General features: G+C 39.5%; 1 protein-coding gene across 1 annotated transcript in view; it reads left to right on the plus strand.

Moving 5' to 3' along the window:
* The window catches only part of LOC115432219 (Down syndrome cell adhesion molecule-like protein 1 homolog), an 85,495-nt gene that overhangs the window by 44,363 nt on the left and 27,000 nt on the right, over nt 1-14,132 (plus strand). The window contains 9 exon segments of the mRNA XM_030153096.1: nt 870-1,145; nt 1,716-2,015; nt 6,469-6,611; nt 7,267-7,396; nt 9,704-9,982; nt 11,053-11,181; nt 11,376-11,555; nt 12,924-13,061; nt 13,064-13,128. Coding sequence (XP_030008956.1) covers nt 870-1,145; nt 1,716-2,015; nt 6,469-6,611; nt 7,267-7,396; nt 9,704-9,982; nt 11,053-11,181; nt 11,376-11,555; nt 12,924-13,061; nt 13,064-13,128 — 1,640 coding nt within the window.

A 14,132-nucleotide genomic window follows, 5' to 3' on the forward strand; every position in this document is an offset into this window, starting at 1 on the left:
CGAGCTTGATCTCCAAGGACGGCTTGTTTCCCTACTGTACTCTCAAATCCCACTAAGGTGTCGCTACGGTGACAGTGCAGAACAGTGGTCCTGACGCTCTGTTTACTGAGGACACGAGAGCAAAGAGGGAAAGCCGTGAAGGGTGTTTCATAGTGGTGTGTGTGTATAATTGATTGAGATGTGAGGAAGTGATAGAAGAGCTGGGATCACTGCACTGCTCTGAGGATGAGGAAGGGATGAAAGCGGAGGAGGGGGGAGTCGGAAGTGGAGGGCGGAGGGATAAGGGTGAAGTCACTGGACAGTGGGCAGACTGGCCACAGGGCGCATCACTGCATAACCCACAAACCTGCTATGACAGGACATGGAAGGTGGGACACACACATTTAAGGACACACTTACAGTATGTGAACAGAGACGTACACATGCATCCACCGTCACACACACAGACGCACAGACACACACATTCAGCAGCCTCCAGCACTTAACACCAGCTGCTTTATTGCTCACTGACATTTTCTACCCTTTCTGTCTTGGTTTTCTCTGTGCTTACCACACATACACACACTCATACACACATAATCACACATAAAGGCAATAGCAGGTATCTTGACACACACGCAATAAATGTACATCTCATCCTACCATAATGTGATTTATGATTCTGGCCAGGACAGTGGAGCTTATTTGAGACCACTTTCTTTGAAAAATCCCCCAGTAAAGCCAGATATGGGTACATGTTCCAGTCTAATAACTTGTTTTATGAAAGTCTTTTTTATATTTGTGACTGCCTTTTTACAACTACATTACATCTCTGGAGTCAACAAGTCTCTTTGTGACTTTGTTGTACCTGTCTCTCCTTAAATCTCTAGAGCCACTGCGGGTCACCTTGTCTCCCAAGAACCTGAAGACAGGGATCAGCAGTACAGTCATCCTATCTTGTGCCGTCCAGGGTTCCCCCCACTTTACCGTGTCCTGGTACAGAAATACAGAACCCGTTCTGCCTGATCAGCACTTTTCCATTCAAGGCGCTCACAATGAGACCCTGTTCATTTCTGCTGCCCAAAAAAGACACTCTGGAGCTTACCAGTGTTTTGCCACACGTAAGGGCCAAACTGCCCAGGACTTCTCCATCATACTGCTGGAAGGTGAGGACAGAAAAATGTACAATCATGAATTCAACAATGCAGAGACATTTTAGAAGCATTACATTTGTGTTTAAAAACAATCCAATCAAACTGTAGATATACAGTACATGTTCAGCATATATCCCACTCATTTATCTGTATGTGTGTACATAGTGTTTAGTGTTAACAAGAGTTTATATCCGTGTTAGAAATTTCAGGGATATGTTTTTACCAATGAAAAGTGTTCACATAAAACACTCAATTAAATCGCATTTATGTAAAAAAAGAAGTTTAAATAGAAATAAATAGATTGACATGAAATGCAGTTTTATGATATGAAGTAGGGAAATGTCATATGTCTTAAATCCAGTGGGACATATTGTAGTGGATCATATAATATTACACATTAAAACAGTGAATAAAACAAGGTAAAATGAGCTATAACAGACAAACAGATGAAACAAAGTAAAAGAAACAACATAAGTATTAAAAAAGGTTCCCCATAATAAAATAATTTTGCACATACCAATCAATTTCCTATCAGATATATGTATTTACACCTCAGCTTTGTTTGTTTTGGTTGTTTTTCAGATGGTACGCCCCGTATCGTTGCCTCCTTCAGTGAGCGGGTGGTAGTCCCAGGTGAACCATTTTCCTTAATGTGCGCTGCCAAAGGCGCACCCCCACCCACCATAACCTGGACCCTGGACGATGAACCTGTGGCCAGGGACCTGATGCGAGTCCGTGCCAGCCAGTACACGCTCTCTGATGGCAGCACCGTGAGCCATGTCAATGTCAGCAACCCACAGATTCGTGATGGAGGAGTGTATCGGTGCGCCGCACGAAACTCGGCCGGTAGCGCCGAGTACCAAGCGCGCATAAACGTAAGAGGTGCCTGTCTACTTTTCAATATCAGTCATACAGAGGCTTGTCACAGCCTGACCCCTACCCTGACCCATATCCTATCCCGTACCCTTCTTTATCTATATCTCTATCTCTGTATATGCTTTACTTTCTCTTATGTATCATTTTTGTTTTCTCTAGTTTTACTGTTTATTATTTGCACTATGTATTCATCTTAAAGCCAGTATGTTAACTATCATGCCTTGCTGTCAGTGAAAGCCTTCAGAACATTATATTTTAGGATTACTATTTGTTGCATTTTCATAAGTGTCACATTGAACACCTTGATAAATCTTTCTCACGTTTATTTGAACTCAAAGGTGAACTCAGGTGAATTTAGGTGGTGAAAGGTTGAAGTGACTGTCACTGCACAAAACCCATTTTTATTCGTAACACAAGAGTTCATAGACACATTGTGACAAAATTTCACAAAACTGTGTTGTAAGGTAAGACATGATGACCTGATTTTTTATATCCAAAAGTTAAAAAGTCAGGTTAACTGTGACATTATCTTTTCAAGACATTATTCATTTACAGACTTGTGAAAAAACAGAGAGAGAAAACAGCAGGTTTCAACAAGGAATATTAATATAGTGATACATGCAATAAAAAAAAACCCCAAACACTTAATCTCTTTCATGAAATTCTTTCAATCTCTTCACTCTCACGTCTTGACTGGTTGGCCATGAAGCCATGATTGTGCTTTTCTTCAGGCGATTGCATGTGTTTCACTGTTTTTTTTTTCTTTGTGAAATCTTTCTTCTAAATATTGACCTATTTTCTCACTGTAGATCTGCACTCGTGCCTGAGTCTAAGCACGTCAACACATAACGAAACCCAATACGCCTACTCATCTACCTATTTAGCTGTACGCACACCTACATACTGTACATACACACACACACAAAGTGCATGTTTTGTCAGGCAGAACTTAGAGCAACAGAATATTAGCATCTAGAGAATAGAGTGACTAAAGTGAGATTGTGAGAACGTGAAACAAATGGAAGAAGAAACTCTAGAAGTGAAAGAAACAGATGGTCAAAGACTGGGTGAAGAGGGAGAATAGATGAAATGAGAGAAGAGGAATGAGACAGTATGGAAAAGGAGACAAGTGGAAGAGTGCCAGTGTCTGTCGGATGGGTGATAGTGAGCTCTGGTGACAGGACTGGTGATGTCACTGTCGTCGGAGATGACAAGGATGAGGAGTGACACCGGTGGACAGAGCTGTATCTCTGTCTCCGTGTTTATCGCTTTCTTTCTTTCTCTCTCTGTCTCTCTCTCTGTCTCTCTCTCTCTCTCTCACTCTCTCTTTCTCTTCTCTGTCCTTTGAAGAGACATGTAGTTGTGACATGTAAGTCCGCTCTGAGGAAATGTGCCAAAATGATCGTTGGAGTGAGAATGAGCCCATTGCCAGAGAGCAACAGCTTTACATGCAACACAAACTGACACAAATACAAGCAAATACGCACACCAATATTCATTGCCACATGTGATAAAGCAGTAATACGCTATAGTGTGCTTTTCTACTCACTGAAATATGATACACTTACCTTGTACAGTGGAACAGCAGAGGTGCTCAGCCACACATAGTTTAATACGCGCACGTGTATATACTATATCTGCGTTTGTGTGTGGGGGTGTCTGAGCGACGGTGCTTCTGAATAATACATCTTTGACTTGTCAGAGCTGTGACTTCAAAGCTCAGCACACACTGAGAAAAGGAAGAGAGAAAAAGAGAGAGAGAAGTGGGGGTAGGAGGGCTGAAAGGAGAGAAAAAAACAAAGATGCAAGACGAACAATGGTGAGAAGGTCAGAGAAGGAGTGACAGATGATTGAGTGGCAGCTCTCAGTGTCTTCCAACAATGCTAAACACATTTTCTGTCCATCTGACTGTCTGCCTGCATGTCTCACCATAGCCCTCTCTGTGTAGTCTCTGTTTTAGTGTCTTTTTGGCAATAATGCAGATCCAACATAGTCAGGAAGTTCACTTTATTCGTGTCAGATTTTAGAATTATTAAGGCATTTGCCATGTTTTAGGCTACGTTCAGACTGCAGGTAAATGTGGCCCAAGTCTGATTTTTTTCCCCATTTGTGGCCTGTATGTGATCTGTTAAAGATAGTTTTGAACAGCGCAAATCTGATTTTTTCAAATCTGACCCAGGCCACTTTCATATGTGGTACATATCTGATATTTTGCAATGTGACTTTACGTCATTGAAATGCGACAAACGTCATAATTCTGTGTCCCAGGAGGAGGAACGGTGGGAAAAACATATTTCCTTCCGTAAACACAGTATGTGCCTCTGTGTTCATGTATTACCTCTTGACCTCTTTTGCGCATGCGGGTCACTTCAGGGTCGCATTCTGTTCATACTCAAAACTGATAGAAGTCACTTTTAATGTGTAATATGAACAAGCACACAAAAAATTTGATTTTCACCAAAAAATCGGAACTGTGTATTAAGACCTGCTGTCTGAACATAGCTAATGTCTTTCACAGTGGTCTGTTTACCATCTATGGCTGTGTAACGTTCACTCAGATGTATCTTGACCTTTAAACAAATAGAGCACTGTGTCTGAGCTCCACACCAAATTACAAGAAAATTGCACACATATGTAAACTAATAATTGATGATCAGGTACATAAATATGATGAGAGCAAAACAGGACTGTAAACCTGCTGGTCTTGGAGCAACCACTATAAAGGTCACTGGCATTAATTTGCCTTATTCAAGCATCATAATGTAGACACACAGACAGACAGACAGACAGATATTAAGTTGAAGATCTGGTTTATTGATATCAGAGAAGCGCTTTCTTTGTCTGTGTTCCCACTACCCAAAGCTTCACATTTTTAACCTCAGTGCCATTTAATTTAGGCTATATTGTATGTAAAGGTAGCTCATTAAACAGATTTGTACATATATACTGTAAAAATATACAGGACCAAGGTCGATGTAATTGTTTTTTGGTTAAAGTATGGTTGGAGTATGATGAGATCTGGTGACAGAAACAGTGATGGCTGGTGGTATTGAAGGGTTATATTCCAATTTTTATTAGTTTGTTTTGATTAGTTTGTTCACTTGGTTGTTGTGCTGACATGCAAGTCTTCAGATTTGAATGGTTTACTAAAGCTTGACCCACATTTTAGTGTTTCCTACAAATAAAGACTGAAAGAAAAGTTATTCTGAGAGTCAAACTCCAACTCTCACACCTGAACAGATCCATTCATTCATAGTACAGTTACTTTGTACAGGCTTTGTATCACCTGTAAACAGAGGTGTATGGCACTAATGAGAGGAGTAATGGGCAGAAGGGGCTAAATGTTGGTGCCTGTTGTGTTTGGAGCCATTTAATCTAAGTGTCTGTCTCTCACTAGATGATACGATAACACAGCGAAAGTACTCATATCACACAAGAACTAAAAAAAATAATACTTGCCAATAGCAGCCTTAGATCACCTGCATGATTTTGGGCCATGCATGCATACTTATTAGACCATTAACAAGAAATGTCCGTATTCAGTATTCAGACAGAAATTAGTTAAATACAACCTAAACAGCGAACTACATTTCAAGGCACAGAATGAGTATTATATATGTATATATGTATGTATATGTGTATATATATATATATATATATATATATATATATATATATATATATATATATATATATATATATATATGTATATATATATATGTATGTATGTGTGTATATATATATATATATATATATATATATATATATATATATATATACATATATATGTATGTATGTGTGTATATGTATATATATATATATATATATATATATATATATATATATATATATATATATATATATATATATATATGTATGTGTATACATATATATATATATATATATATATATATATATGTATGTGTATACATATATATATATGTATGTGTATACATATATATATATATGTATGTGTATACATATATGTATATATATGTATGTATATATATATATATATATATATATATATATATATATATGTATATATGTATATATATATATATATATATATATATATGTATATGTTTTATTTCAGAGACATTTTTGCTGTAATCAGTATGTTAAATATCATTGTAAAATCAGTTTTCTTCTCTGACTAATGCTATGAAATTGTCCAGTACCAAACACATTTAGCTTCTTTTTTTGTCAATAAGGCAGGGTATTCTAGTCTCGTTCTCTCTCCTGACACCAAAACATGATTTTTCCTCTTTTCTCTAAACCTTCCCCTCTTCCCAACTCCCTCCCTGTGACCTCCCCTTTATTCCTAAAATTCCACGCCCTGCTGCTGACAACATCAACTAATGATATTCCTCTTGTTCCTTTTCTTTCCTTTCTTTGGTCAACCCACCTCTCTTTCCCTATCTGCCCATCTCTTTCTCTGTTTTTGTTTCTCCATCAGGTTCTCCAAGGATTCGGCCCATGAAGAACATTACTGCGGTAGCTGGAAGAAACACTTTTATAAACTGTCGTGTGATTGGGTACCCTTATTACTCAATCAACTGGTACAAGGAGGGGCTTCTGCTGCCTGACAACCATCGCCAGGTGGAGTTGGTTTAATATTTCTACTCAAAGACATTAAAAGCAGATCAAATCATTGCAATAGTAAGAAACTGATATTAATATAGTCAGAAACATCAGTCTAATGCAAGTTGTACATAGCCTATATACATACACTTCTTTATATTCATTTTTGTTGGTACATATAGTGTACCTTTTTTGTATTATTATTATTTTTTATTAGCTAGCATGTATGCACTCGAGGTATTAAATACTAAAACTCAAGCTGGAAGTTCCATGAAAAGAACTTCATCATCAGATAAATGGTGGTAATGCTCAGTGACTCTAAATTCTGTAGCCCTTCCTATAATTGTATTTACAACTATGCTGTTCCCTCTGTAGTCTGCCTTGGTGAGATTTATCAGTTCAGGATTTCTGCTGCTGACAGATATAAATAAATGTAAAAAAAAAAAAAAAAAAAAACTGTTAGAAGAAAAAGGGTTTTTCGCGTCTGTGTCAACTATGTTTTAATAATACAGTAGTATCATTTCATGTAAAGACATAGTTGTGGAATTTTGCATTGAACTTCCATAATACTTCATAATTCATTCATAATTCAGCTTGTAATTATGTAAAATCAGTGAACTTCCTCCTTTAGATTTACAGCTCTCTGAGTGTAACTCTGCTGCTGTCTGCTCAGGTGGTGTATGAAAATGGGACTCTGAAGTTGAGTGACGTTCAGAAGGGGATGGACGAGGGGGCATATGTCTGCAGCGTGCTCATACAACCACAGCTGTTCATCACACAGACTGTTTATGTTACTGTCAAAGGTCAGTCATGAGGTTAAAAAACATTTCGACATTTGTAAAGTGCATAGTATATTCACTTTCCCTCTGTGGACATCCACAAAGCTTTCTCTGTAGTGTACTGTAAAGCACATGAGCACACAAAATCTTGTGCATTGCCTGATGTAAATGGTTTATATATACTAGGGGTGGAACAAAATAGCAGTACAGGAGTATTTAATTGCTTTACTTTCTCATGTAATGCATTATCAATACACTGGTGCCAAATTATTAAAACATGCAAGAGCTCCGAGTGGGTCCCCCTTGGGCATACAAGGACATGGAAGTTGTACAGGTTTTGTTTGTGTGGATTGTTTCCTCTCTATCAAATTGTACAAAACTGACTCCACAATGCAGTGAACACATATACATATACATATATATAATCATGCAACTATGTTTTTATACAGACTACTCTAAAGCATCTCATCTGTGTTTCATGTAGTGTACTCACACTGGATAAGTAAAGTCTGTTTTTTTACTGAATTTTTCTGACATTATTCCCTGGTTCTCAGGGGCAGGTTCACTACTTTCAGAACTGTTAAAAAATAGAAAAGTGTTCCTCATTGTAGCTGCCATGTATGTCCATCTTCCCATCTTTTGAGATGTTGCACCTCTGATGAATTTAGGTTTGCTCTCTCAGTGAATATCTACATATCTGCATTGCAACATGAAACTCTGAATGTCCACCATTTTCTGCAATTATGACAAATCATCAGAAGTCCAAAGGCAGAACTAGTCCCCTGTGAACAGGCCACATGTCAAATAATACACAGTTCTTATTGTTCTCATGTGTCTAGATGTGATCCGCTTAGTCATAAGTTTTAAAGTGCAGTTGGAAAAATTATGAATGTCAAAGATTCTGATTGTCAGAAGTGTAGAGAGTGAATAAGATGTGTGGAGCAGGAGGGTGGTGATGGAATCAGAGGGAGAGGAAAGGAAAAGCTGTATGCATTGCCTCTAATAACCCCTGATTAAAGGGCGGAGTGGCCTACTGCGCTCTCTCAACCACTGACCAATTACATGGAGCAGGAGTGCTATTGTATAAGATTTGTGTTTATGTGTGTGTGTGTGTGTGTGTAGGTGCTTGTGTGTGAGTGTGTGCATTCCATGCACAAGCACATAGTGTGAATGACAGAGTGTGTACATGTGAGTGCATATGTTCATACTTCGTGTCACCTTTTACATTATTCTGCTCTTGGTAGCAATAGTGTGACATGTTTGTTTTAGGACATCTTGGAGTTTGGCTGTATGTTGTGTGTGTTTTAGCTTGACATTAGCAGATGTGTGAAATTCGTGGCGCTCGGTGGTCTTAGAGTTTCTGTGGGCATACATGCGTGTGCATCTCCATGCTAGTGTGTATGTAGGTATGAGCTTGTATGTGTGCTCGTCATGTCTCTGATTTAATTAGATGAATTTTAACGAGGCCCAGATTAAATCCCCCAGATGTCTCAGCTGTAACCCCACCACCACTATCCCCTCCTCCCCTACTCCAACCCACCGCCATCACCTCCACCGGTCTCCATGGCAACACTGCTCTTCCCCCTGCGGATGGGGCTCTAATTAGAGCAGCTATTATGGGCTGGCTTTAGCAGGGCAGGGCGGGATGGAGTGGAGGGGTTGGCAGGGGGCAGAGGCGGCTGCAGAGTGGGTAGTGGACACTTTGGGGGTGAAAGCTTAGATGACAGACTCAAGAAATCAGGTTTGATCACCTACGGGCAAACACCACTAGTTTGCCATTCAGGCTGTTAGGTGAAAATGACCTCTCATATAAATCTAACGCCTTTTTTGTCTCTCTCCTCTTCTCTGTGTGTCTTTCTCACCCCACCTTTTCTCTCTTTACTTCACTCACTCTCCCACTCAATGTCCTTTCGATGCCCCCTGAATCTTCAAATCCTTGTCTGCCCATATTCTCCCTGTGTCTTCACATCTGACTTTATCTCTTTGCTCTATCCTTCACTTATTCATATCTGCCTCAAATCTCTATCTTCACCTCTTCCTCACCCTGCTCATTTAAACAACCCTCTAACTGTTTTCATTCATCTTTTTTTTCTCTATTTCCATTCCCTCTTTGCTTTACTCTGTCTTCTTCTCATACCCTTTATTTCACCCTGTTGCCTGTCCTTGCCTTTTCTCTCCTCGCCTCCTCTTTTCATCATTATGTTTCCTCGACTTGATCTGCTTGGTGTATCCTCCTTTATCTTTTTTTCACTTTTTCCCATCTGTATTTTTCCTCACTACACATCTATTTACTCTCTATTCATTTTATCACTCTCCTTTTATCTCTCTCAGTTCCTCCATTGATCCAACCATTTGACTTTCCACCAACTTCCATTGGTAAATTGATGTACATCGCCTGTGTGGTGTCATCTGGAGACATGCCCATACGCATCACTTGGCGCAAGGATGGCCAGGAAATTGTGCCCTCCTCAGGCATCACCATCGACACAAAAGAGTTCATGAGCTCCCTCCAGATATCCAAAGTGTCACTCAAACACAATGGCAACTACACCTGCATTGCCAGCAACGATGCTGCTACTGTGAGTACAGAGAGGCAGCTCACAGTCACAGGTAAGAGAAAAGTAGGTGAGAAAAAAATATCAAAGTGATCGTTACAAAGAGTTAAGGAGGTGTCTTTTTCTTTCACAAAGTGAGTAGACTTGAGAGAGTTAGGTGATATAAGTTATAAGACATATAAAAATACTTTTCATTTTAATATTTCCCCCCAAAAAAGCTTCAGTGACCCTATTAAAAATGGCTGAATTAATATCTTGTCTTGGTCCCTTTATGGATAGTTTGAATAAATATGCAGATATTCTTAAATTTATCTCTGGGCCAGTATGTTTCCTGCCCCCTCAGACATTTTCTGTAACTCTTGGTGCATTGATGCATTTTTACTCAAAACCAAATAAAAAGTGTATACTCGATAACAGCGGGCCTCAAAGTATTTGTGATGTCCCATATACTGCTGCCTCCTCAATTCAGATGTTTGGTGAGCATAAAGGGACTTTCTCTCTTCAGCAAATGAATGTGAAAAAATGGTATATGTACTGACATCATCCTGCATTGTGAAAGTCAAAGATTACACTGAACAAACACTGAAAAATATCTGTTTTCCAGCATCAGGGGACTTTACACTTTGCCTTTAGTGTCTATAAATAACACTCAGACAGCTTTACTTCCTGCTATTACAATACAGTTGTTAGATTCTCCTGCTTGATAAATCTCTGCATCTTTCATAAAGCATACTGGCCAGTTGGAGCACAGCTTCGAGAGCACTTGTAGTCTGGAGAGCAACTTGATTGTATCTATACCAAGCAATTTTCTTGGCCTCAAAAAAGCTTCCCTTTCCAGCCACAGAATACATTGTACAATGATTTCCAAAGGCTTCCTAGTGCTTGTTGTTATCACTGATTTTACCTTAAGATGTTAAACTGTCTGTGGCTACATGTATTGGACTCGATCATAAACTAAGTAATATTAAAGGTTAGGTTCTAGTGTTTAGAATCTAGTCGTGCTGTTTGGACATTTTGACTGAAATATTATTCAGTTTTCATTAAAGAAGTATTTAATTTGGTTGCTGGACTGGAAATAATCTGTATTAGTTTGACTAACACACTTGACTAACTTCTTTTCTCCAGTGCCTCCTCGTTTTGTGGTGCAACCTAACAACCAGGATGGGATTTATGGGAAGGCAGGGATCCTAAACTGTTCAGTAGATGGATACCCTCCTCCTAAGGTCATGTGGAAGCATGCCAAAGGTACACTAGGTACATGACCCATCTTTCATTCTTTATCTATGTACTGTTATGTGTCTTTGAATGATTTCCTCTGTCCACTGTTACATTCACAGGTCCATGATTTCCCTGAAAATGTCATTAAATTACATGGATCGTCTGTTACACTGCAGTTAGTAAAAATCCTCTGTTCCTGCTGCTCACTCTCTCTCTTTGTGTCTGTCCAGCTGGTATCGGCAACCCACAGCAGTACCACCCTGTGCCTCTGACAGGGCGTATCCAGATCATGAGTAATGGCTCCCTGCTCATCAGACATGTCCTGGAAGAGGATCGTGGCTTCTACCTCTGTCAGGCCTCCAATGGTGTGGGCTCAGACATCAGCAAGAGCATGGTCCTCACTGTCAAGAGTAAGTATACAAACTCACACAGGCTAATGTAGCAGAGTATGAGTTATTACAGTATAGCAGTAAGGCCATCCAGGACGGTCCAGTGCCCCTGCTTTATTAGCTTTAATGCACAGTCTCACTTACTAACTGTGTCGAACCAATGGGCCAAATCGTAACACTCTCTCTGTTCACTGTGAGCATGAGCATTCACAAACACAGCACACACACACAGTTCTGATAAATTGATGGAGCAAAGGTGACCGTAGACTTTACAACAAAACAATATAGAACAAGGAGAGAATCAAGAGTGTGTGCATCTGATAGACAGCAAGAAGCCAAGCAGCTGAGCGATTGATCTTTTGACTCTTGGGATCTATGTACTGACAATCAAAAACACTTTGAGCTTAATCATTATCTGTAATCAATCTCTTCACCCTGCCCTTGCTGTCAGTAACTCCCTGTGTAATGCAATGTGAAAATGAAATAGAAACATACACACACCAATTGTCAGCATCAAGTAGGGCATTATGTAAAGCCTGTACACCTTCTATCTTGCAGTACACTGACCTTACAAAACAGCTGTAAGCACAAAGGCGATGTGAATGCTTTTCATCTGCCTTATTTTGACGCTTGCTTGCGCACACATATAACCGTACAAATAAATGCATCCTATAGATTTAACATGTTCTGCTGCCACAGGGTTGCTCCTGTCTCTCTCGTTCTCTTCCCCTCTCTCTCTCTCTCTCTCTCTCTCTCTCTCTTTCCGGTGTTAGTGTTATTGATTGAACTGTTCCTCTCCTCTGCCTCCCTCAATTCTGTCTGTTTCGCTCAGTGGAGAGGGAGGAAAAGAGGGAGGGTGAGATGAATAAGTGATGAAAACAAAACAGCAGAACCCTCCTCAGATCAATATTATGTGTGTATGTGTGTGTCTATGTGTGCGTTTGTGTGTCCAGAGAAGATTGAGTGTGCAAGTGATTTTGTCTATAGAGTGTACACGAAAGGTAGAGTCTATCGTTTTTGCCTCTTCATTCACCTAGACCCCAGTGTTAACTATTGGAGAATGAGAGAGGAGGTTTATTGACTTTACCTCATTGACCATAGCTCTTCATTACTCTACCGCAATGGAACTTGGCTACTCTGAACTCCACCTTTTTAACTACCAGCTGTCCTTCCCTTCTTCCTTTCCTTCTTTTCTTTAAATTCTTCCTCCCTTCCCACTTAAACCCTCCTTATTATCCACTTATTTCTTTCTCTCCTGCCCCTTCTCCCTCTTTTATTTGCCTCTACTATCTAATATCTCTCTCATCAATCTGTTTACTGTCACCATATCTCTCTCCATTTGTCCTCACCCTCTCATCATCTCACACTTCATTTCCCTTCTCCTTCTAGTCCCTGCAATGATCACCAGTCACCCCAACACTACAATGGCAAAGAAGGGTCATGTGAAGGAGCTGAACTGCACGGCCAGGGGAGAATGGCCCATCATCATCCGCTGGGAAAGAGGCGACACGGTCATTGACCCTGACCGCAACCCCGATACTCTATTACCACTAGTCCCAATGAGAAGACAGACGAGGTGTTGTCTACACTCAAGGTAAGAAACACTTATATATAGTAGAGCATTCCGTTAATGAAATCAGACAGCGTTGTCTTTATGACTCTCACTAAGATGACAAATAGATAGCTTTCGATTTTCTTCTTTTTTTCCTCTTCTCCCTGCTGTCTTTTTTGGCTCTGTTTCCCTGAGCCAATGTACAGAGAATTTGTACATTGGCTCATTGCATCATAGTGCACTGTGCACAACACAAAGTGTTACAGTTTTTCTCAAACCTCTAAGTACATTTATCAAAACAGCCTATATGGCACAGCACAATGCCATAACTCATGTAGAAATGGTTATATCTCACACAAAATATTTAACTCATGCCTTTGTGAGTTATCTCCTCATATAAAAAATTAATGTCCACAAAATGAAACTATATTTTGGCATTATGTAAACATCAGCAGTCAAAACGTTCAGATGTTTTGTCACTGTGACAGCGGGCCGTTTGTTTAGTGGTCTAGAACGTTATTTTTGTCCTGCTAACTGAGCTGAATTAAACTGAATTCTCTTCAGATGCAGAAGGTTTTAGACTACAAAGTTCCTTCTTGTGTTTATTAAAATTGTAGGTTGTTTCCAGTGTCATGACTTGTTACAGTAAATCTGTTCTACACTAAAGGCTGGATCTCCTGTAGCTTTCTGGCCATAGATAATAATCATTTACATCTAACAGAATATGACTACTGAATGGACTTCACATGTGATGGTTACCAGATCTGACACATGTTTGAGAAGTACAGGGTTCCTACGCAAGTATGGGAAGTATGGAAAAGTATGGAACTGGATTTTATACATTTCCAGGTCTGGAAAAGAATGGAACATGGAAATAAATGTATGGAAGAATATTCATGTTTCCAAGACTGTTACCACTGTTCTATTTTCTAAAAGATAAAATTCTGAATGTCTAAAAAAAGAAATGGATTGATCTGTTTTTTTAAGGTGATTGCTAGTGCAGCTAAAATGTTTGTGTGAGAGCTCATACAGTAGGCTACACGTCC

The sequence above is a fragment of the Sphaeramia orbicularis genome, chromosome 13 (genome assembly GCF_902148855.1).
Source record: "Sphaeramia orbicularis chromosome 13, fSphaOr1.1, whole genome shotgun sequence".
Lineage (NCBI taxonomy): Eukaryota > Metazoa > Chordata > Actinopteri > Kurtiformes > Apogonidae > Sphaeramia > Sphaeramia orbicularis.